The sequence below is a fragment of the Saccopteryx bilineata genome, chromosome 2 (genome assembly GCF_036850765.1).
Source record: "Saccopteryx bilineata isolate mSacBil1 chromosome 2, mSacBil1_pri_phased_curated, whole genome shotgun sequence".
Lineage (NCBI taxonomy): Eukaryota > Metazoa > Chordata > Mammalia > Chiroptera > Emballonuridae > Saccopteryx > Saccopteryx bilineata.
This window is the reverse complement of record NC_089491.1, coordinates 23923694-23948699: the sequence shown is the minus strand read 5'-3', so window position 1 is coordinate 23948699 and position 25006 is coordinate 23923694. Positions and strand designations below refer to the sequence as shown.

The 25006-nt window shown below is 39.8% G+C and overlaps 1 protein-coding gene across 6 annotated transcripts in view; it reads right to left on the bottom strand.

Moving 5' to 3' along the window:
- LPAR1 (lysophosphatidic acid receptor 1) overlaps positions 1–25006 on the bottom strand; it is a 146269-nt gene that overhangs the window by 35132 nt on the left and 86131 nt on the right. For all 6 annotated transcript variants that reach the window (XM_066256545.1, XM_066256549.1, XM_066256548.1 and 3 more), the window contains exon 3: positions 21971–22718. In XM_066256545.1, the coding sequence (XP_066112642.1) occupies positions 21971–22718 (748 nt within the window). The remainder of the gene's footprint in view (positions 1–21970; positions 22719–25006) is intronic.

Sequence of the window (25006 nt, the reverse complement as noted above, 5' to 3'; positions counted from 1 at the left end):
CCGCCGGGTGCAAGCTAGGATTAAAGGTAATGGCCCACCAGTTCTTGACTCCATTGTTTCATTACCGTCTGTCCGAATCTAATGCAAACCAGCATGTGAATGGCCACAATGGTGGCTCCTGGCCTTACACTGAGGTAGTATTTAAATATTCAGGCTTTTATGAACTATAGAAACTGTCAGAGTTTAAAGTTGAACCAAATTTAGATATATTAAAATATAGGTATATGTCTTTTGCTGAAGACAGTCTCTCAACATCACAATTTTTTCATTACTCAGAAACTGTGTCCAAAGAAAAGGGCTAGAGATTCTCATATAAATATCACCATGGCACTGTGCCCTTCCTTCTTCACCCTCCAGATGAGAAGAGCCGGCTAATCTTGCCTCTTGAGATGGCCCTCATTGGTAAAAGGGCTGACCTCAACCAGACAGAGCAACTGGTCAAACTCGGCAAAGTCACATTTTCCCTTCACGAAGCTCTGGCACAGGAGCAAGACAAGGAGCTCAACGGGCACTGAACAAGCACCCATGGCAGACCATTGCCATTTACTCTCCAACACAATCTATGAAGTAGGATCAGTTGTCCTGTTTCCCAGGTGAGGTTCCTAAAGTTGAATTCAATTGATATGTTGGGCTACCATTCAAATCGAGGTCTGTGCTCAAATCCAGAGATTCCATCCTATTCCCAGACCTAGGAATTCATCTGGCATTAGCAGGTGTTATCAAGCTATCATCTATCTATCTATCTATCTATCTATCTATCATCTATCTATCTATTTTTCTATCTATATTTATGAAAACAGAGTCTTGAACTATCTAGCTCAAAGGCATTTTTTCCACCAGACAGCATGGAAAATACAGGCTTTGGGAGCATCCATTATCATATTAAGTACAGGTTAGCAAAGGTGATATTTACCACTATGACAAGTCTGTCCTAGAGCCAAATCAGAAAGGTTCATCCCCTTACGAGTAATGAAAATTAGCACCAACTTGTTATCACACACACACACACACACACACACATACACACACACAATTCTACATATCTCTGCATCTCTAAGTCCAACTTTTGCAAAAGTAGTGATGAAAAGTGTTTTAAATATTTTAAATAAGTATATCTATACTTAGCTTTGGATGTTATGAAACCATATAACAACCAGACTAGACCAGCAGATAAGTGCATGATAGGCCCAAGGAACAACAGTCCATTTCGGATGAAACAAAGTAAGCAAAGGGGAATTATGGGAAATAAGTCTGAAGAACAGGATACAATATGATGTTGGAAAGGATAAGAATATTTGAGAGATTTCAGCTTTCCTTCCTAGGCAGTGGGGAGCCATTTGCGTTATGAATTAGGAAAATCAAAGCGACTAGTTTGCAGTACAAAGAGGAAGGATGAGATGCTGGAAGTAGAGAGAATGGCTCAGGAGTTCAGTTCAGTACCTGCTGTATTCCTCCACAGGAGGCTGGTTGCTATTAGATCTGTATTAAGGAAACATGTCCAAGCTTGACAAGTACCACTGTCCTTTATCTTTGGCAAAGGGTGAGGGGGAAAAAAGGAGAAGTTCCTCACTGTTTTTTCCCTTGGTTCCTGCCCACAAAGGATGCCATCACCTCAAAAGGCACCTCTTCCCCAGGGAAAGCAAGCGCCATACCCACCAACTTACAAACTCCCAGCCGGTGCTCTGTTCTAATCAGACTTCCCTTTGTCTTCTTACCTAGTGGTCTCCTTAACTTTCAGATCATTTTATCATTGAGTACACACATGTCTTCCATGTGTTTCCACCAAACATCTAGAGCAATCCTGGCTGGTAGAATAACTCATGGTTCCTTCTTTCCCAGACTGATGTGTTATCTAAGGAGGCAGAACCCTCATGCTTAATATAGTTCGCATGCAGAAGACCTCTCCCTCTTCCCACTTCCTTTCCTTGTTAAAGGCTCAAAACAAGAAGGCTTTATTTTGTTTGCTGAACTGCTGCTCTGTGTTTCACTTCTCTTTCTCCTTAAAAATGAATAATTTACATCTTGAGACTAAGTGAAGTGCTAATCCAACCTTGAAAATGGGGTTTGTCCTTGGTTGGGAACATAAGTGAAACAGACACGCAAGTTAAAAATAAAAGTCCGAACTCAGTGATTGGAATAGTAAGGGACTCCTGGTAGAATACAAACTACATTGATGTGCAGTATATGGGTCATATGTTTAAGGCACAGACATTGTCCTTAGGACACTCTAAGTTGTTTTTAAACTCTGTATAACTGTACCCCTAAACTTCTGTGTTTTTAGGATTTTATAGTTTTTCTGTATATTTCATTTTAAAAAGTTAATATTTATTGCTATTTTATGTTCATGGATTAATAAGTAAATAATATAGAGACAAATAAATATACAAAATGTTTCTATAATTCCATGTTTGAAATCAAACCTGTGAATGTCTTCTATATCTTTGTACACATTTTGTTCCTCAGAATAAATTCTTAGAAATACAAAGACATAAAAAAATACAAACAGTTCAAAGTCTTTAGATGTATATTTTAACTAATTTTTCTATACTTGTTATCATCAATTTATGAAACAGTAACTGACTTCCCTAAGAGGAGAGATTGAATCAGTTTGCCTTCTTTTGTACCTCCCAGCTTACTTCTGAGTATCTGTCAATATAATGTAATAAGTTATCTATTTTTAAGCCATGGTAGCAACATGAATGACCAAAATAAAGTAAACAAGTAAGTACAGAATGATAGAATTCTATAATATATTTGGCAGATTTTTAAGCTGAATTTATTGGGGTGACACTGGTTAACAAAATTATACAGAGGTTTCACAGGTGCACAATTCTATAACACATTTCTGTCCACTGTATCGTGTGCTCCTCTTCCCACAAGTCAATTCTCTGTTCATCACCATTTATACCCTCTATCCCCTCCTCCACCCCCCCAAAGCAGTATTGAGTATAATATCACAATAACATGATTGTATGTATTTATGTTCATGGGTACACACACAATCGCTAGCTTCTGGTGAGGCTTTGCCCCCATCAGATACAGTTTCTCATGTAGTTCTTGCAATAACCTCTGAGATAGGCCCTCCTACGATCTCTAATATACAACTGAGGACACTGAGGCTCAGAGTGCTCAACAAGTTTTTCTGGGCAATACAGAGAATAAACGGTGGAGCTTAGTTCCCAACCCAGATCTAAATGCCTCTAGGAGCCTTCACTCTGAGCCACAAAGCTACACCACCATACAAAACACCACACTGACGGAAATAGATCAGAAGGATGGTGGTCACGTGCAGGATGACTTCCGTATTCCCATTTAAATGTCTCTGGGCATAATAAAACACTGACATTAGGTGTGATTTACTTTGATAATCAGGAATACGTTCGTGAATAGTTAATAAATAGCACATGCAGCCTTTGCGATGCAGAGCCATGAGGCCTAACCCCTTGCCCCACAGGACAACCATGAGGATTCCGAGGAGAACCCCTGCGTGGCCATCGGCGCTCCTTTTCCTGTCCTTGCACTTGAGGTGCAGAGCTCTCCTGATGAGGAGACATGTGAAGACGCATGTCCTTTTAAGCTCCTCAGGTTTTCTCCAGAGAATGTTAATGAGGAACTCCCCACCTTCTATCCCGGCAAAAAAATAAAACCCACAGACTTCAAACATTTTATATTAAACTAGAAATTAAAACAACAACAACAAAAAAAAACCAGTGTCCAGATGTTATCAGAAAATACAATCTGGAAAAAAAATCTTGAAAGAAAAACTATAATACGCATGGCAGCTGCATCATCCATTCTCCCAAATGAGCTGAAATAAAGGTTCTTACAGGCTGTTGGGAGGAGACGCAACAGAATTCCTAGCGCTGTGCGCGTGAGCTTTTAATTCGACAACTTTATAGCTGAATGATAAAACATCTTTTTTAAACATAAACCAAGGTATGGAAAATAAATTTGTTTTTAATTTCTTAAACTTTTGGGTGCCAGGGCAATATGTTTTCAAAAAAAGAGACTGAGAAATATTCTGTTAAACTTCATTCTAGCTGGAGTCAATCGGCATAGGAGAAAGTCAAGCCCCACAGAAATGCTTTCACTGGACTGACTGCACGTTGGCAGCAGGCCACCAGTCCTCATGGAGAAATATTGTAAGAAACGACCCTGCAGGACACGGTACTGCACATGCCGAACGTTGTGAGTTATTCGGTAGGTCACACCGCGGCCCGTGTGGCCATCACAGACGAAGACACATGGGAGAAATGTCTCTTTGGGCTCAGTACTCAGAGGAGCTATTTCTCCCAATCATACTTTATGGCCACCAAATCATGAATCTAACTGGGTTTTCATCTCCATTAGCTGCTAGAAAGTATACTTGTACTTGACTTTGTGTCACATTTTTATATTTATTTTTCCCTTTCCCTCCTATTTCTTGCTTATTTTTAACTCAACTTTGTCCTCTGAACTGTAGGTATCTTTCTAAACTGCCTTAAATCCTTTTTTTATATACAAGGTAAAGTATAAATAAACACAGGCACACACTCTGCACATGTCTGTAAAACTATTTAGGTAATACGGCTCTTTGGATATAAAAACCACCCAACATGAATAGAACCAGCATGTCTCTTACAGACAAAAAAGGGGAAAATAAATTTTCATTTTTATTTTAGCAGAAATCCAAACACTCTAAGATCTGTCACCCACAGGTCATTCAGCAGACACACAGATTACAACCTGACCTCAACAGAGTTGCTGGCTTACCTGCAGGGTCACAATTCCATCATGATTCTGTGTGTCCATGCCATTGTGCTCAGGAAGGAAGCAGTCAGGACCGAAGACTTCTAGCTATCCTAACTGAAGGGATTGTTTGGTTAGAGATGTGACATTTCAAAAACAGAGTGGACAGAGAAAGAGCAAGCAAAAGATTAAGTCAAGGGATAGGAGAATCAAAGAAGAGCAATGTCTCAGCCACCAAAGGAAGAGAAAACCTCAAGAAGGAGGTGTTACATGATTCATTCCTTAAGGAAAGATAAATATTTCTGGGGAAAATCATTTAAAAATAATAACTGGCCCTGGCCAGAAAGCTCAGTTGGTTAGAGCATCCATCTGATGCACAGAGGTTGCCGGTTCAATCCCTGGTCAGAGCATGTACAGAAATAGAAGGATGTTTCTCTCTTTCTCTCTCTCGCTCTCTTTCCCTTTCTCCCTCTTAAATCAATAAATAAAAATTTAAATAATAATAATAATAGTAATAATAATAAATGTAGATTTAAATATATAATACTTCATCCTTTAGTCTTTCACCTAATAATATTAATTTATTTTAAAATGGTGCTTTTCAAAAGCTATTTTTTTCCCAACTGTACTCAAAACACATGGTACATCTATGCAAGACACTTTAAGGTGACCCTCAGTGAATCACATCTTTATATAGTCTCCTCCCCTTCTGTGTGGGAAGAACCTGCAACTAGCTTCTAATGAATAGAATATGGCAATGGTTACAGGACACCACTCCCTTAATTTGGTTCTGTTAAATGACTAAAGTGCAGGAATTTTACAGATGTAATTAAATTGACTTTAAATTGATCAAAAAGATTATCCTGGGGTATTCCATAGGACCTAATCAAGTAAATTCTTTTAAACAGATTCTAGAGGCCAGAGACTGGAAGGCACAGATATTCTCTTTCTCTTTCTCTTTCTCTTTGCTGACTTTGAAGAAGCAAGATGCCATGAACTTTACCACCACAAGGAAATAAATTATGCCAAGATCTGAAAGGTCTTGGAAGCCGATTCTTCCCCGGTCTAGGTTTCAGATGAGAACACAGCCCAGTCAACACAATGATTTCAGCCTGGTGAGGCCCTGAACAGAGAACCCTCTAATGAGTGCCAGGAATTCTGACGTACAGGAACTGTGTGATAGTAAATAAACGTTTTACCACTAAATTTGTGGCCATCTGTTATGCATCACAGAAAACTAATACAGACGGTCAACTTGCATGGGAATTGCCTTGTAAACGTAGCTAAACAGAAAAACATAGAATGCCTAATAATATGAACCAAATAGAAAAACTTCAGACTCCTTATTTAGACTGTTACAGTGAGTCAGCACACTCAAGTCAAAGCCTTCAACCCCCAAGCTACAAGACAATTTGTTCTCCCCTCACTTACCATCTGGGCCTGAAAACCACCGAGCAAGCATGGGATGGTGGACTTCCTACAGACCGAAAGAAGGAGCCAAAGTTTCATTTCCATTTTAGCACTGAGGTCAAAACAATGTCAGACCAGGCTATCCAGCTGAGGCTTGGTTCCATAACAGCATGTGCTCTCTGCTGTGTTGAAAATTATACCGTGCTGATGTCTTTCCATGCCACTGTGCCCAGAAAGTGGTTAGGCAGCAATGGCTCCAGCATGGGTGAAAGGGTGAGGCATGTGATTGTTTGGGGGAAAAAAAGAGAAAAAGAGAGAGAATAGGGGGAAGAGAAAGTTTGGTTTTTTTTACTGAATTATCAAATGCTTCTGTCATCCATAAATGGAAGTTAAAAATTCTTGTACAATATTTTCTGAGTGGCGAATACAACGTTTTTGATATGCAGTTTTAAAGGTCACCAAGCATTTTCTCTTTTGAACTGATTTCTAACAAAGCATTAGCAATTTTAAAAGGTAGCAACATAGTGAATATGAAGACTAACACTGAAATTACAGGTCCTGGATTGGGGTATGGGCTCCAGCAAATATTGAATTATTTTTCAGCAATTTACACAGTCTCTTGAAGCTTAGTTTTATCATCTCCAAAATGGGGGAAATATATGCACTCTCATACTTGTCATGCATATCTTAAGAAATTATAATGTCTATGAAGATACCTTAGTATATATAAAACAAATGTTATGTGAATGCTAGGCACCTTTTCATTTCTTTTTTTCTTTTCCAAATGAGAGGAGGGGAGATAGAGAGACAGACCCTTGCATGCACCCTGACCAGATCCATCCAGCAAAGCTTGTGTGGGGCTGATGCTATGGGGCCATGCTTGCAACCAAGCTATTTTTAGCACTTGAGGCATAGGCTCCATGGATCCATCATCAGCGCCTGGGGCAGATGCACTTGAACCAATTGGACCGTGGCTGTGAGAGGGGAAGAGAGAGAGTGTGAGAGAGAAGGGGGAGGGAGGAGAAGCAAATAGTTACCTCTCCTGTGTGCCCTGACTGGGAATTGAACCCAGGACATCCACATGTTGAGGTCGATGCTTTACTACTAAGCCAACAGGCCAGGATGGCAACTCTTCATTTTAATATTGAAGTTTTCTCTCATAAACTGGCAAATACAGACAATAAATTCTAAAAATGAGTGGTTTGTTACTTTATTCCCACAAAAATCAAAATATTTGAAAGCAAATTTCATAGTTGCTTTCAGAATAAACCGAAAAAATAGTATAAGTGCTTGAGCAACATTTGTTAATGTCAGGCATTATGTTAAGGGGCACCACATTTTATTTTACTTCACTTCATTTTCTCATTTGCTTCGTACACAAAGGAAGACCTATTATTATCTCTGTTTTGCAGATGAGGAATCTGAAGTCTCAGGAAATTAGGCAATAAGTGGTAAACCTAGGATATAAAAGCAAGTCGTCTAGTCCGGAGCCCACAATTAACCACCCGACTGCTTCAGATCATGTTCTGGGTTGACATGCCAGGAACAGCGGCAGTGAGGTGTGGTATGGACAGGTCTTTGTTGCTATAAGGCAACGAATGCCCCCAGTGAGCCGGGAGGTCTAGCGTGGAGGGCATGCCCATCCACACCGCAGGGAGACTGCCATAGATCGACACCTAGAGATGAACCCCACCACTGGCATACCACTCAGGCAGCCCACAATGGACATGATGCTCCCCGGAGTTATGAACTGGAGAAGTCCTGTAAGACTGAGAGTCCAGTGACTGGCCTACAGCCCGCTAGCCAGCTACCAAAGCTTCTCAAGGCCCCCAGGGCTCTGTCTAGGTCTGCAAAGGTCTGAGATCAGAAAGAGACACCACTGCTGCTTGGTGGAGACCAGGCAGACTGGCCCCTGCACAGGGGAAGGAAACTAGATAGCTAGAACCAAGAAATAAACAAAAACAGGAACTAGGAAACAAGATCAGTCAACTAGCCAACACAAAAGAAAACAGAACAAAACTGAAGTAAAGCCAGAAACCAGGAGTACAGTAGGGCCCTGGTCCCCAAACTGGGCCCCAAGGCATCTTAGGGATCCCCAGTGAATTTAAAGAATTCTGCTGAGTTGTAAATTTGAGAGAAACAATGGCACTCGACATTCGTCTGTTGCCAGGAGAACTACTAGCTTCAAGTCATTCACAGTTTCAACGTTAGATGGCATTGTATTCCTTTTGATGACGTCACGTCTTTGCAATGGCTTTAATGATAAACATCGCACACTGCATCAAACTCAGTGTGGAATGGGGCCTGAGGATAGCAGGTGCCCAAGACAGCAGTGTCTTGTGGTAAGAATATAAATGGTCAGACGCTCTGGAGGACGTTAAACAAGAAGTAATTGGAGTCCAGGTTCCAAGAAGTTGCTCATTGCCCAACAGGTGCACTCATCCCTTAATAACTGTTGTTAAGAATTATATAAAAACATTTCTCCCATTTATGTCTCTTTGTTTTATCAAATGGCTCCTAATTTATTAGGACCTATGTACTTATTAAGTTGATTTAACTGCTTAATAAATGAAGTTAGGTATTTCTTTTGGCCTAAAGGTACCGTGAAAAAAAGTAACTGACATAGTAAGAGCACTGAAAAATTATGGAATGTCTGCATTAGAGATTCAAGTTGTCTAGGGAAGAAAGCAAAGTGGGGGATCTCAGGAGTGAGTTTTGTGTATCTATTTTCAGAGTCTTTCAGGATCCTCTGATGTAGAAACACCATCCAGTCCAAGAATAACTCGTCCTCTGGCCTGCTCCTTCTTCTCACAATATAATGAAAATCTAGCACAATGAAGATTAATCCAGGGACTTCAGTTCTCAACAGAGCAAGGCGATCACTTGGTGAAAACACCAAGTCATGTGTTTTGTAATAGTGTCTACCAAGTACTTACATGCCTGGTATCACAGATCTTACTTACTCACTTACAGTTTTACTGTGTCTGCCCTGCCTCTCATCATGTAGACAAGGAAACAGAAGCTGGAAGCCAACTGAATACGTTGGCCAAGTTGACTCCGCTGGTATGTAGTAGGGCCAGGCTTGGAATACAGGCAATTAGCACTTCAGGGTATCACTGTTATTCCCTGTGCCATACTGTTCAGCTGTCTGGCCTTCAGGTTTCTAAAGAAATAACTATACATTAGACCTTCACATGGAACAAAGGACTTCAAGTATAGTACACACATACATTTACATGGCACTAAATGCATTTCTGTTTTAGTTTATCCTTAGTCTCTAAATCCTGGAAAAGTTTCCATCTCTTTTCTAAGTTTGTCAACGTCTATCTGCCTGAATAAATAAGCATAATGTAAATGGTTACAATGCACACCATTAAGAGAGAAAGAAAGCCATCCCATAATGACAAGAATGGAACTAAAGAGCTCACTCCCTTGTGGTAGAGTACAAATTGGCACAGACTTTCTGGAGAACATTAAACAATAAGTAATCAAGATTCATAAAGTCTCAGCGAGGAAAGTAAAGATTCATATTAGATGATATTTACCTCAGTGTTATTTATAACAGCAGAGAGAGGCCGAGAGAGAGCACGAGAACCTAAATGCCCAGTGGCTATACACTGTTCCATCATGTGGCCGTGCTGTAATTGTGTTTCTCCCTAACCGCGCCTTCTGTTACACGTGTACACGTGTGGGGGCAATCTCAGGTCTTCACCCACTGTTTAATCGGCACCAACAATGTGTTCATTTGGAAAAAGGTGAAAAACAGACAGTAGAAATGAGCAAGAACGGGTTTAATGCTATGTAATTTAAACCAAAGTCAGAGACTGCTATCACTGTCATTCTCAAGGTTTGTGTGACTGAAGGACAGGTGCCTGGATGTCAACACCAAGATTCTCCGTCACCAGGTCTGGGTCGGGCCCAGGCATCTGCCTGGGGAACAGGCATCCCCAGGGATTCAGTTGTGGGGGAATAATGAAGCAGAGAAGCCCTTTACGGTACAGACGAGGAAACTGTTGTAAAGGCTAAATACACTACTCAAAGTCACTGCAACCAGTAAGTGACACACTGGGAATCAGAATATAGCTGATGCCTTCGCAACCACACTACATCACACGTCTTGCTTAGCATTCCAAAAATTTCTTTTTGGCGGGTGGTTCCTACTTAATAAGCAATGGCTATAAAAACAGTCATAGCGTACATTCATGTGACACTTCCGTTCACAATAGCTTTCACAATTGTTATCATATATGATCTTCACAAATTATATTATCTATATTTGAAAGATGATAGAACTGAAATTCAGAGAGATTAAGATTCTTGTTTAAATTTTTATATTATATATATTAGGACAAAGGAATAAGACTTTGTGAATCTTGATGACTAGTAAGCACTCAAATATTAACATTATTATCCCTATTTTTTTTAGAAATTCTCATAACCATAAATATTAACTCAGGAAAAGTTAAAATTTATAGATAAAATTAATTTTAAATAAAATTAATAGTCATACTATACACAGTAAAATATTATGTTTTTTAAAAAACCCGAAGTCAAATATTGTTAAATAAATTTAACTATAAAATAAGGCCAAAAAAAAGTAAATGTGAAGGGAAAAATAAAAACATACAATTTGATATGTTCAGGAAAAAACTAATGAATAAATTAAGTATTCATTTTATATTCTATACAAAAATATTTGATTGTCATAAAATTTCAGTTAAATCTGAAAAATGTAACAAACTAGACATGTTTTTACTGTTATATATTAAATTATTGAAAGGTTAAAAAACAAAAGTTGAGTTTTTATCTACTTCTGACTTAAATACTTATATTCATAAAGATATTACTTCGAAGTCTCATCAAAGCAATGGGTCACAATATCCCATAACCAAAATAAGCCACATAGTAACACAGCTACACACATTAGTAAGTAAAGTTGTGAGTTAATAATTGCTGAGGGGCAACACATTGAACATGTAGTGTGATAGCAGTAAATCACTTCTAATGTAATGTAGTACAGACAGATCAATACACATAAATGGATTTGCTAATTCTGTTTCTAATTTTCTTTTCTTTTTGCTCCTGCTTCTAATGTTTTAAAATTTATGCATGCTTTAGGGACAGATGTCTTACCTTAAGAGTTCTAGAACCAATTCAGAATGAACTAAAATAATATTAAGAAATTTCCTTATAAAATTACATCATTTATTATCTCAGCAATAGCAATGCCATAATCTATATATACTACAGTTAAACTTCCGATTCAACTTTGGTTTCTAAAGCATTTTCTTCTATTCTAAAAAAAGTCGTTCGTATGTCATTGGTGCTTGTAAATGTGCTAGAATCTATGTCTGGTGCCTTTAAAATAGTGGGTTTATTTTATTATTTCTTTTAAAACATCTTTACTCTCCCCCATAAGACATTAGAATTTGCCAAATTAAATAGGGCTCGTGCTCTAATCTCTACAACTGTTGTTTATTTGATCATTATATATGTACTTTGTGGGCTGTCCAAACACAACCTCTTCTGTTTTCGTTCAGAAACCCAATGATTCCAGCTCCCCGATTTATAGCTCGGCTTTCCCTTTGGGCTGGAGCAATATACAAAGTCGCATTCCCCAGCACCACGTGCTCGGCAAGGTTTGGGAAGCCAACCCTTCCAGCAGAATGCGGTGAATCACTTGCTGGCTACAGCGAAAGCCTGTCAGCTTTCCACTTCATCATTCTCCTGTGCTGGGCCTGTGAGGCTGGGCTCCTCAGAGCTATCTCCTTTCTCCCCAAAGAAAGGAAAATAACTCCAGCAAATGAACTCATGCCCGCCCCCACGAAGAGGAGCTTTTTCAAGTGCAGAAATACCTGTTTAGAATGAACTCATGGAAAAGCCTACTTAAAATGCAGCGTTCTCTGTGTCAACAAAAGTCAGCGAGGGCAGGATAAATAGGTGAAGCCATGAATTTCCAGTCTCCTGATGCCAGATTAAATCCCACTTCTTCAAAAAAAGCCCTGTTACTGCTGTGTCACCCTCCTAGAATGTCATATTTGCTTTGGATCTCTACAACGACTCCTCTATTGGTGGAGGAGACCTGTGGGGTTTGAGTAAAGCCATGACCACACTCAGTCTAGACACTATCATCTTCACTAAAACACATGAATAAAAAGTAGCTTCTCAGAGGCACAGGCTCTAGTTCAAGACTTGAAAAGAAAAAAAAAATCACAGGCAGAAACACAAGAAAAAAAATCCTTTGTGTATTCTAAAAAACATAAGGTTTCATTAAAATGTTTTCAAAAAGCACAGTAAAGACTATGTAACAGGAGAGAATTCAGTTTTGAACTGGAGGTGTAGAACATGACATGTTCATAAGTGTACGTAATTTCTAAGAAACAAATATACGATTCTACACTACAAACCAGATATGTCCCTTTTGTTATTTCCAGACAACTCAGAATAAAAAGTCAGAAATATTACATAAGTGAAACTCCTTGTGTACTTAAGTTGATCTCCAGGATATTATGAAAACCTATAGACAAAGAAGAAAATCTACGTATAGAGAGCAGATTATCATCTAAAATGCTTAACTAGCACCCAATGCCCTGTGTGTTGGCGCTGCCAGATAAAATACATAGTGTCCAGTTAAATTTGATTTTCAGATAAAAAAGGAATACTTTTGTTAGTATAGTTGTGTTCCATGCTATTATTTTTATTTGCTAAATTTGGCGGTTGGCATGTGTGTATATGTGCTTATCTTAAGTGTGGGTTTCAACACTTCCTAGCAATGACATTTCAATGAGATACACTGTCACTATAGAACCTTTCTTAGCGAAGGTTCTAAACCTTTCAAATTAACACAGGATGTTAATTTGCACACATAGAAATTTATCACTTTTGTTATAGGTCAGTAACCATTCGGATTTACTTATTCTATAACTAATTTGAGGATGTAAATCTGCTAACTATGGTCCATTCAAAAGAAGAAATGCATGTATTATACCAGTGTAAATGCAGGCAAAAATAGCCCTGACCAAGTAGCTCAGAGTGTTAGAATGTCATCCTGATATGCCAAGGTTGTGGGTTTGAGCTCCAGTCAGGGCACAGACAAGAATAAACTAATAAATGTATAAAAAAGAGGAATAACAAATTGATGTTTCCCCTCCTCCTTCCCTTTCTCTCTCTTTCTCTCCAAAATCAATAATAAATTTTTTAATAGTATAAGTACTATATTACCTTATACAAGCCTCCTCTACCACTCCCAGCAAAATTTACATGAGATATGCAAGCCTAACAGGAATTACTATTATATCTAAGTGACATGTTAATTGCAATATAAGGAAGCAATTGAATATTGAATTCAACTCAGAGTGCAAAGAGTATTTAATAGAAATAATTTATTTGTCTAGGTTCACATGGCAAACTCCTACACATCGCCTAAGATAACATGTTCATCATGAAGTCTTTCCTGACGTTGCCCAAACAGAAGACAGCATTCCCACAGCACCCTACATATTTTAGTTATCATGTTGTGTTGTATTTATCTATTTAAATTATCTATCATGGTCTACTAAAATGAAAACTATTTCAGAAAAAGGTCCACAATTTCCCTGATCTTCACATCCCTACTCCTTAACAGAGGACCTAGTAGACATTCAATACCTGCTTTTTGACAAAATAACTATTATTAATAAGCTCACACTGGAATTTAGCCTAAAAAAATGTCCTTCACAGGCAAAGTGTGGAACTGCCTTAAATACCTTATAACAAATACTGCTTTGAAGGAGAGCCATTATTAAATCACACTGACTGTCAGGCTATACAGGTATATTTCTGTTGTTACTAGGGACCTGTAAAACTCCATCCAGAATAAAAGGGATATTTCATTTATTCATTCAAAAGCTATCTAGAGTTTGCTAAGTGCTGGGCCTTGTTTTAGGTACTGGAAAGTAAGATAAAGCCAATGATCTTGCAATGTCTATAACGATGCTCTGAAGAGATTCATGAAGTAGCAGTGAGATTAGGAGCTGAATATCCTTTTCCACCTAGGTGAACAGCAATGAAGCCAGGAATAAAGGAACACTGGTGGTCACCACTGTAAAGTTGGGACCAGCTGGATAACAGCAACAAAGTCTCACGACCCATCCATTCACCATATTTTCCACTTATACCAGAAATGGTCCTTTACTGCGGATGAAAACGCAGATGCCCTAGCCTAGACGATGACTGGGCTGCTGGCTGTGCCCTAAGCCTTGGGGGTCCAGCTGAAGGAACCAATGACCCTTTCTAATAGATACTGACCATGCGGCCTGTTGCATTTCAACGGGCAGCACCATTTAATCATCCCTGGGGAGCTAGCGGGCCCAAACCACCATTTCTTGTGGTGCTAACAGGGATCTTCATACATAGGGGCTGAGGCTCAACGAGTAAGATGCCCGCAGCTCTGCAGAACAAATACATCTCTAGAAAAGCAAAGGTTGTTCAGAATAAAATGTACAGCCTGTTATTAGAAACAACAGCTGTTCCAACACGGTCATACTTTTAGCCCATGTCACAGAAACGAAGCACCATTGCAACCACCACATCCACTATATGTGCACACTGGCGTGTGGGTGTGCCAGAAACAGAAAGAGAAAGAAAGAAGGGGCAAGCAAGGTGCACGCAGACAAGACCTACCAGTAGTGATAACAGTCGCCTGCATGTAGTGAGTGTTTTATATTAGCCATGCTAAGTGTGCTTACGAGCGTTGGCTCATCCAGCGCTCCCAATCACTTGATAAGAAAGGTCCTACGATCCTTATTTTAATTCTGAAACTGAGACTCAGCACAGAGACTGTCATTTACTCATGGATAAGAAACTAGCAGGTCAGGGGTCAGTATTCAAAGTCTAAGCTCTGGCCTATTTTATTCCAAAGCTAAGCTCTCGAGTCCTAAGCAACAGTGATTCCCAGTGGTCACCACCATTCATTCAAGGAATCTTTGCATCTCTTACGCCCTTTAACGATAAGGGCGGATGACTGTGTGGCACATATGAAAGCTGACAGGAGTGTCAGCGAGACGAGGTCTGAGTCACTCTCATCAGACCTAAGACAGGAAAGAGCCTGGTGTCCCAGCAGCTCTGTCCACACCTCGAAGGGAACTCTGTTAGGATAATGTGGTATTTGGGGGCTTTCTTTCTGTTTTAAAGTTTCTTCTGAGTGAAAATATTTGAATAAAGTGAAGTAACAAAAGGGTATAGAAAGCTGGTGTCTGCAACTTGTTTGCTCTCTTGACCGGGCCCTGGATGTGGGGTGTGGGCCACACTCGGGGCTTCCGCAGGGTGTCTCCCTGACCACACCCATGGCGCCCGGCCAGTGCCGGCCAAAAATCCAAGCTCTCATGAATATTCTCACAGGTTCTTCCTCAAAGAGGCCTTCAGTGAGAATCCACGGGGACCTGAGGAGACTTGGGGCAGCTTCGTTCCTCTTCAGATCAACAGGATGTGCAGCTGGTCACCTGTGGCCAGGGAATAAGAGAGTCTTGTATCCACTTTCCTCCCCTAGCAACAGGACCGACCGGGAAACCGTCCCTTCTTGTCACGTGGCTCTCTACTGGAGAGCAAAGCACAAAATTCATTTCTTTGAAACTATCCTCTATAAATGCGCCACTCCCTTGAAAAGGGGATATATATATATATATATATATATATATATATATATATATATATAATATCGAATGTTAATTACTAAAGAGGCTACAGTAGAGAAAATCACAGTCCCTTGCTGTTATTCCAATTCCATTTACATTTTCCACTAGAAAATCCTACATGGCTGACCCACAGTAACTATGCCCTTGTCATTTTATTTATAGAATAATACAGAGAACTCTAAATAATCATAAAAAGCAAGCTGGCCACCTTCACCCCACAGATGAAGGCACGGAGGAATTAATGCATAAAGCCATTGGTCAGAATCATGGCAACAGTTAATGGCAAAGTCAGCAATAGGTCCCAGGGTCATTCTGCCTCAGTGAGTATAAATGAGAAAACACAAAACACATACACACAGGGTAAAGCATAAACTTAATAAAAATCAAGGTAAATGAAAAACGAATACAACGCTCTTACTAAGAAAGATAACAGGAAGCTAGTATGTGTAAAAACCACATAATGTGTGAGTAATTCAGCTTCCAGTGACTTTTGTCAAAGATTCATTGCAGAGATCACCAGCTGGTTATAATGAGGCCAAATTGAAGGGGAGCCTTTCTGTAGGTGCCAGGTACCGTGACAGCCAGTTTACACCAAAGCCTGGCTAGCCACATCAATACACAAGTATGTTCCCAAGAAGAAGCTGACAGAAAGGGTGGACAGGACTGAACAAGGTGGATGCGTAGGCAGTAGGAATAGTACCTCCTGGAAGTAAGCCAAGCTGGGTCTTGGTTTGGGTCACCAATTAACTCAGACCTAAATTTCTCTATTAACTTGGAAACTTCAGTCTCTTTATTTGTAAAGTGAGTGTGTTAGATGGTGAGCTTTCTAAGTACTCTTCAAGCTCTAAAATTCTAAATCTAGACAGAGCCTTGCTTTTTTTTTAAAAAAAAGAGAGTTCTTCTTTATTATCTTTACACAATGAAACAAGTCCAGTGTTGAACTCTGCACTTAAAATGTCAAACAGAAACATAGAAAAGATATTAATAAACAAACATGGAGAAAGCAGAGCCTACCGGAGGATGACATACACTCTGGATCGACCAGACCATTCTTGGTTTATGGCTGTTTTCCCATCGTCCCAACCACGTAATGCCTGCTCTCCCTAATAAAAGTGTCTCTGCCTAGATGATAAATTATATGGTTAGCCCTATAAGGAATTGGTGTTATTTTTCTTGGGGAATCCTTCAGCATCTCAGATCACCTCCAGGCTATAGCCCAAACTCTTAGTACGTTTTGAAGACTGATCTCTCCAGTCAAAATGCCATCGGATATACCTACCATCTGCTAATCACACCTGACTGCTTTCAGTTCCTCACAGGTGAGGACCCTTGCTTCTGGCTACCACTTAGCTTTTCCTCCATTCATACCCTACAGGACGGCAAGCTCCTCCATGCTCATCAAGACAGACCAAGCTCAGGGTGACCTCGCCTGGATGCCCTCCCCGCCACTCGGGATTACTCTGCCCACACCAGGACCCAGCACGCGGACCCAGCTGTTCTGCAGCTTGGTCCTTGTTTCCTCTACTACACTACGAGCTCTGCAGAGAATGGAATTTCTCTTACTCTTCTTCTCATCCCTTAGTGCACAAATAGCACAAATCAACATGTTCAATGAATTAAACAGAGAAGTACATAAAGATTTGCTAGCACGCCATTGGCCAAGTTATCTTTCATCAGAGTGTATGAGAAAACAACAGACTCAACTCATCGGGTGCCCCCGCTATTATCAACCACCAGTAACAGTCCCTTGTAGGGTACGCCTCCCCGTGCCCTGTGATGGAAGGGTGTGGTCTACAATAATCCTGCAGTTAAATTCCAGTTCTGCTGCTTACAAACGTGGTCTAGGACAAGTTACGTGCCCTAACTTAACTCAGTTCCTTCAGTATGACACAGGAGAAAGACAACTTGTCTTGATGTAATGTTATAAACAGTGTATGAAGAGTAATGCCAAGTATGGACCCTGGCACAAAGAAAATAGGTAATAAGGGGTAATTTTCTTTCAGTGCTGATCATTTCCAGCCAGAACAGATCAAGCTAGAAAAAGAGCATCCCCCACCCTTCCATAGAAGGCTGTGCCCCACCTGGATTTACATTGCCTTATGACACTCACTCTGTCCCAGGGTTCAGATGTGAAAACCTCCATGCTGTCACCACTATTTTCTCTTTCAAAATCCTAGTTTCCTTTTTTTTTTAATTACCCCCAACAGAAGTGTCATTACAAGGAACAGAGCAGGAAAGGCAAAGACGTACAAGTCAAGACAGACTGTGGTCAAATAAGGAAGAACTTCTTGACTGCCACTCTGATTCAACTGCGTAACAAGCTCCAAAGGAATTCTTGGCAAAATGTCAAGTAGGGAGAATTCAAGCCTGGGGAAGGATTACATGACTTCATGCTGGGACAATAAACCCTCATGTTTAACTATACCTGTAACAAAACACTCACTCAATCATAAGCAGGCAGCTATGGTGCTCCAACAGCAAACAGTGGGAAAGGGATGATAAAACGAGAGTCACCAGCGTCATCCTTGGAAACAAAAGGAGGGAAGGAATGCTCCCTTTAAGCTTTCTTCTTACCCAGAAAACAAAGCACAGGGAGCTAGGCAGTATCAACAGAAACAAATGGGATCACAATGTTTCAATTTAATAACACAACGCGGTTCAAACTTCATAACAAAACACAACATGCGCTGATAACTGTTTTTATTATAGAGATACAGGATAGCAGGGAACTGAAAGACACTTGGGCTCTGGAACCCAGAGTGCCTGAAGTGAACTCCAGCTCCTTGCACGATAAGCTACCTAGCCTCTCTGTACCTAAGTTTTCACCTCTCAAAGATGATGATAACAAATAGATAACAGCTCCTATACTCCACAGGGCTGCTCTTTACAAATACTAATGTCTATGGTAAAACAGTACGAACAATAATCATAATAAGAGTCTGAAAAATAAGTACCAACAATAATCATAATAAGAGTTTGAAAAATAAAAACATTAAGATCCAGCACTTACTCAAAAGCAGCTTATATACAACCTTGTGCTTAAAAACTGATGCCGGCATTGCCATCATAGATCTCAAAGGTGCCTTTATTTTATGTTGACTCCTTGAAATTCGACTTGTTGAGCAACAAATCCTTTTACTGGTCATGAGGACCGAACAGCTCTAAAACCCAGAGGTCACTTCGACATGGTGAAATAGAAATTGAAGGTCTTGTGCACAATTAAACACACTATAATCAGCCTCCAAATGAATGAAAGTAAGATAAACATTATTTATTGGCCAGTCACTTTCCAAGATGCTATATTTTGATTGGAAGGTAATGTGGAGAAAATGGACAATACGTCATTACAATCCCCCCTACTGTCACTAAGCTAACATTCTGGCAGGTAGGATAGATATCAAAAATCAAACATGTACCCAAAACCCCATTTTCAATAAACTGATTGTCAGTGAGAAGAGCTTCAAGTACACTCGAATTCTTATTTCTACAAGACCATCCCAGCTCTTCCATGCAAGCATGACTACATGGGATTCAAGCAGCAGAGTACATCACGTGAAGGGCTTGGGCGTCACCTTGACAAGTATCTGCTTAGGATGGAGAATTCCCTATTCTAAGCTTTCTAGCCACCTACCCCACCCATTCTCCCATTCTTGCTGCTTTTCTCAAAAAGGCTACAGTCCATCTATTGACTGTCTCCTTCTTCGTTACAGCCACACACATCTTGTCTCACCAAATTTCTTCACCTGTCACCCTGAGTGCAGTTTTCTGCATTCCAAAACTTCTTCCATCACATACCTATAGAGTCTACAAGTTCAAACCTCGGAGGGCAACTTTGCTATTTTCAGGTTTAGGATTGGTGTGCTGGGCTGGAAGAGGCATTAAGGGCAGGTATACACTAAAACTGCTGCCTCATAAACCCTCAAAATAATTCTCATTTAACTCTCAAAGTAGCCCCATGAAACACGGAAGTTAATTTACGTGAGTCATTAAACGTACTGCATACCAGAAGTTGTTAGGCATTTATACAAAGGTCAAAATCAAAACAAGAAAGTGACAGATTCATGCTGCAAGCTCAGGAGCCCTTTTCCACTAGCGGTTCTATGAACTGTAAGCAGCAGCACTGGAAGTATAATAAAAAACGTGCCCCCACACGATGCATGTCATCCATACATGAAAAATAGTCCTTATGGCACAGGCATGCTCCAGGTTTTTGGTGATAAAATTAAGCATATAGGGAAACCATCTTTGTACTTCTACTAAGCTTTCTTGGCTGGAATAAGATAATCTCATATAGGAGGGGCCAGGGGCCCAAGGTGGGAATATTATCTAAGTGCCCAGTTAGTTACAGACAGGGCATTAGTTGTGTTAGCAATGCCAAGTTCTTATCCTTACGGTCTATGTGAGGGTCCCAGCCAGGATACCCAGATATGATCTCCACGATGCATTTGCCCTAGTCCAAATAAATGGGACCAGTGCCTCAACCAGAATACTAGTTTATTTAGTAATAATTAGGGCTCGCGGTCCAGTGAGTAAATTACTGTGACCCCCAAAGTGTCCAAGGAGCTATGCCACCCAGGTCACATTCATTCCACGCTGCTTCACAAACGGGAGAAAAGAGCATCGCAGGAACTTTCCACTGGATTTCCACGGGGAGAACTGAAATGCTAAAAGATATTTTTGAAAACGTAATCAAACATCATTCTGAATATAGTCTATGCAGAAAATGTAACTCAGTAGGGTAATTATTTGAACAAATTCTCACTGGGTGAACTTTGAAAAGAGGCACTCTCAGCTCCAAAAGAAATGTTCTGTGTGCATCCATTCTGTGGCTAAATTTCCAGGGGTCAGAGGAGGACCTGGAACTTAGATGTCCTTTAATTTTCTGAGTACTCAAGTGAAGAAATAAATATAAGTCTCCTCATCATTACCATGAATTTTTCATCCAGGAAAAACAATAGTTATTTAAAGGCCAAAGTTGTTTTGAGTATACATAAAAGAATAAAAACTTGCTCCTCACTTTAAAATATACTGCTCACAAAAATTAAGGAATATTTAAAAAATGAATAGGAAGCTATAAAATATCCCTTAATTTTTGTGAGCAGTGTATAAATGAACCTCTACTACAAATCAAAAATGAATGGAAAAACATAAGTTTTTATAAAGATGACTATCATAAATGTTATAAATCCGAATCCATCTTGTGCAATAAATCTATACAAAACCTTGACATTTATCTATAGGTGTATAGTAACAATTACAGTATATGAGAGATAATTTATTTACAAATAGACTCATAAAAACTATACATGAAAGCATATTTATATTATAGTAAAAACACTTTATATTTGAAAATCTGTAAGAGAGACCGCAAGACAAAAATTTCACAACCAGGCTGTCAGAAAACCTGTTATCAAGAAACAAGTGTTGGTGAGGCTGTGGAGAAAAGGGAACCCTCCTGCACTGCTGGTGGGAATGCAGACTGGTGCAGCCTCTGTGGAAAACAGTATGGCATTTCCTCAAAAAAAACTAAAAAATAGAGTCTGATTCATGGTGACACAGTGGATAAAGCGTTGACCTAGAACACTAAAGTTGCCAGTTTGAAACCCCAAGGTCACCAGCTATGAATGTGGGCTTGTCAGCATGAGGCTGATAGCTTGAGTGGGAGAATTATCCAGATGATCACAAAGTTTGCCATCTTGAGCCATCTTGAGCCCAAAGGTTACTAGCATGAAAAGCTCAACCCCTTGCTGGCTTGAGCAAGGGGACCCTAACTCTGCTCTGGTCAAGGCACATACAAGAAACCTAGATAATTTTATTAATCAATATCACCCCATAAATTTAAAAAAAAAGATCTGTCAAAAGCTGGAATTTTCAATACTTGATAGCCAAACTGACCAATGACATCTTTCACATCATCATTTATACTAAATCACTGAGACATGTATTTCCCTAAAACCAATTCTGTAATTGTGGAAGGACTGGTATGCTGACTTCACCACAGAGATTTGATAAAAAAAAAAAAAAAAACTTCATTCCCTTGTAATTCCTGCATATACTCTGTTGAATAGTCATATTGCCGTTTACCATTATGATAAACTAATGTTATTCATATTAAGACATTGAGAATCTGTTAAGTAAGTTACAGTCGAGACAAAACTCACCAAGCACAATGACCACAGTCTTCAGAAGACTCATCATGGTATCACGGTTCCGCCGGGGTCCAGAACTATGCCGGGACATTCTCATAGTCCTTTGGCGAACATAGCCAAAAATATGAGCGTAGAGAACCACCATTACGACAAAGGTCACCAAGTTGAAAATGGCCCAGAAGACTAAGTAAGAGTCACTGTAGAGGGGTGCCATGTTGGAACAATGTTCAATATCACAGATGCAATTCCAGCCCACACTGGGTATAGCACCCATAACAATGGCCATGGTCCAGATGACCACAATCACCACCACCACCCTGCGGTTGCTCATCCGTGTGTGGAGCTGCATGCGGAAAACCGTAATGTGCCTCTCGATTGCAATCGCCAGTAAGTTAGCCACCGATGCTGTCAGGCTGGTATCAATGAGGCCCTGACGAAGGAGCCACGTGCTGACAGTCAGTCTCCGAGTGTTAGGTCCCGTGTTAAACATCAGGTAAAAGTAGGCCAACCCGGCGAAGAAGTCTGCAGCAGCTAGATTAGCCATTAAGTAATAAATAGGAAAATGAAACCGGCGGTTGACATAGATTGCCACCATGACCAGTAGGTTGGCCAACATGATGAAGATACAGACGGTGATTCCAAGTCCCATCACCAGTTTGCTGACTGTGTTCCATTCTGTGGCAAGATATTTTCCACTCCGGTTATAAAAGAAGGCGATGGACTCATTGTAGAAGCACTGTGGTTCATTCATGGCTGTGAACTAAGAAAAAGGAAGAAAGATGAAGAAAAAAGAAAACACAGATCCAAATTTAAAGACATATACATAACACAGGACTTTTATGGTAAATGTGGCAAAAAAAAATGCAAAGAATTTGAAAATTTGATTCTGCATAATGGTCTATGATTATGTTAAAACCCCAAAGTTTTCTCACTGTATTACTGTCCTCAAGATTCTCAAGATTAAAGACAGTTGGAATCAAATAAATGACAAGGTCTGTGCTTGGTGGTTGCACATCATTGAAGTCTAGTAGAAAAGCCACATGGCCCAGAAATCTTGCTTAAAATACATGAGAAAGATGAGCATTCTGCAGAGCATTGCACTGGACTATTTATCATAATAAAATCTACTTTGACCTGTTATTTAGGGACTCTGTAAACATAGCTGGTTTATAGATAGGGTATTATTGCCCTATTATTCAGCATTTCTGTTCTCACATAGCATGCTCCATCTGTGACAGACATTTTTAATGCAAGTCCCCACAAGGACCATCAGTCCCAACATTTCAAAGAAGTCACTCTGGATCAAAGCTTCGTTGCCCAAAGCCAGCATTTGCTGTTCTACATTCCTGTGGGCAACACTGTCTACCACCATGGCTCCTTAGCCCCAGAATAGCATTCATCAACCAATCTATGATGTTTGAGAACTTTTTTCTTTTTGGAAAACATAAGAAATAAGTTACCTTTGACACTGCTTTATAAAAAGCAAAATATACTTAGATAAAGTATATCTTTTAATGTATATGTGTTTTCTTATTTTTCAACATCATTTGCTTATTATTTATAACTTACTTGAATCCAAAAAGGATTGAGGAAGTTTATAATAAAAGGATATAGGTAGTCGTTAAGCTATTAAAACAAAATTAGAAAATAAAAGCAACACAAACTAGAAAATTACACATCAAATGTAGAATAAATCATTTTTCCTGAAGCTTTCAGTTTGTCTGTGACTCTGGGAGTCTGAAAATATTTCCTGAAGACAGTTCACATCTTGGCTTTTTCTTATTATTTTGTACTGTGTTTAATTAATTACTTAGCAAATGTGACAGCTTCAATCACTACTTTTTAAATTACTTTTTTACTTTTCAATTACAGTTGACATTCTAATATTACATTAGCTTCAGGTGTGCAGCATAGGTAACTCTTTTAGACCAAATATTCTACTGAATACCCATAGGCTGTGCATTAATGTTTACCAAACCCTGAAAGTTCCAAAACAGTTTGAAACGCTTATCAAATGGTTAGTCTTTTAACTCATCCAGACGTCTAGAGTCTACTTCCTCATTTAGACTTGAATAGCTTTTAGATCATGCTTCTATCGTTACACATGCCATGTTGTATAATTATTTATAGCTTAACTTGTCTGTGGCTTAAAGAGATCCTAGTCCAAGGGAGGAGAGAAGACCTTGTCTTAAACATGTTAGTATGTTACGTTCTTTCTATAGAGCCTCATTTATTTGAGATTTGAGAATTTGGCTTGTATTGTTACATTCCACCCAAATCTTGCCATTAATATACATCTAATTTTCTTGCCTTTCAGTTTCTGGACCTCATCTCTGATGATCTTCTATTTCATCACAACATAATCTGCCTACTCCTATGGTCACAGCCTGGACTTTATAACCATGCAGAACTGTCTCCCTTTGGAAATAATTAATTTATATATTCGAATTACTTACCACATTTTACATTCTTCTGAACTTCTCATTTGATCCCCAATACACCAGTTCTTTTAAAGTCCTCTTTTTCCTTAAGCATCCTATTTTCTTCCAATGGATTACCTTCCCTGTCTTCCTTTCTTTCTTTATCCAACTTAGATTCCATAGTATATCATTTCATCATCTTTATCACTGACACATAAATACATTATCTTCTTGAAGCTTTGAGGTCAGATGTCCTTCAGGTTTCAAAATTTTTCTGGTTTTAAGACCAGTTATACAGCACATATGTTGTAACATCTCCATCAAAAGTTGGGACAGGGCCCTGGCCGGTTGGCTCAGCGGTAGAGCGTCGGCCTAGCGTGCGGAGGACCCGGGTTCGATTCCCGGCCAGGGCACACAGGAGAAGTGCCCATTTGCTTCTCCACCCCTCCGCCACGCTTTCCTCTCTGTCCCTCTCTGTCCCTCTCTTCCCCTCCCGCAGCCAAGGCTCCATTGGAGCAAAGATGGCCTGGACGCTGGGGATGGCTCTGTGGCCTCTGCCTCAGGCGCTAGAGTGGCTCTGGTCACAACATGGCGACGCCCAGGATGGGCAGAGCATCGCCCCCTGGTG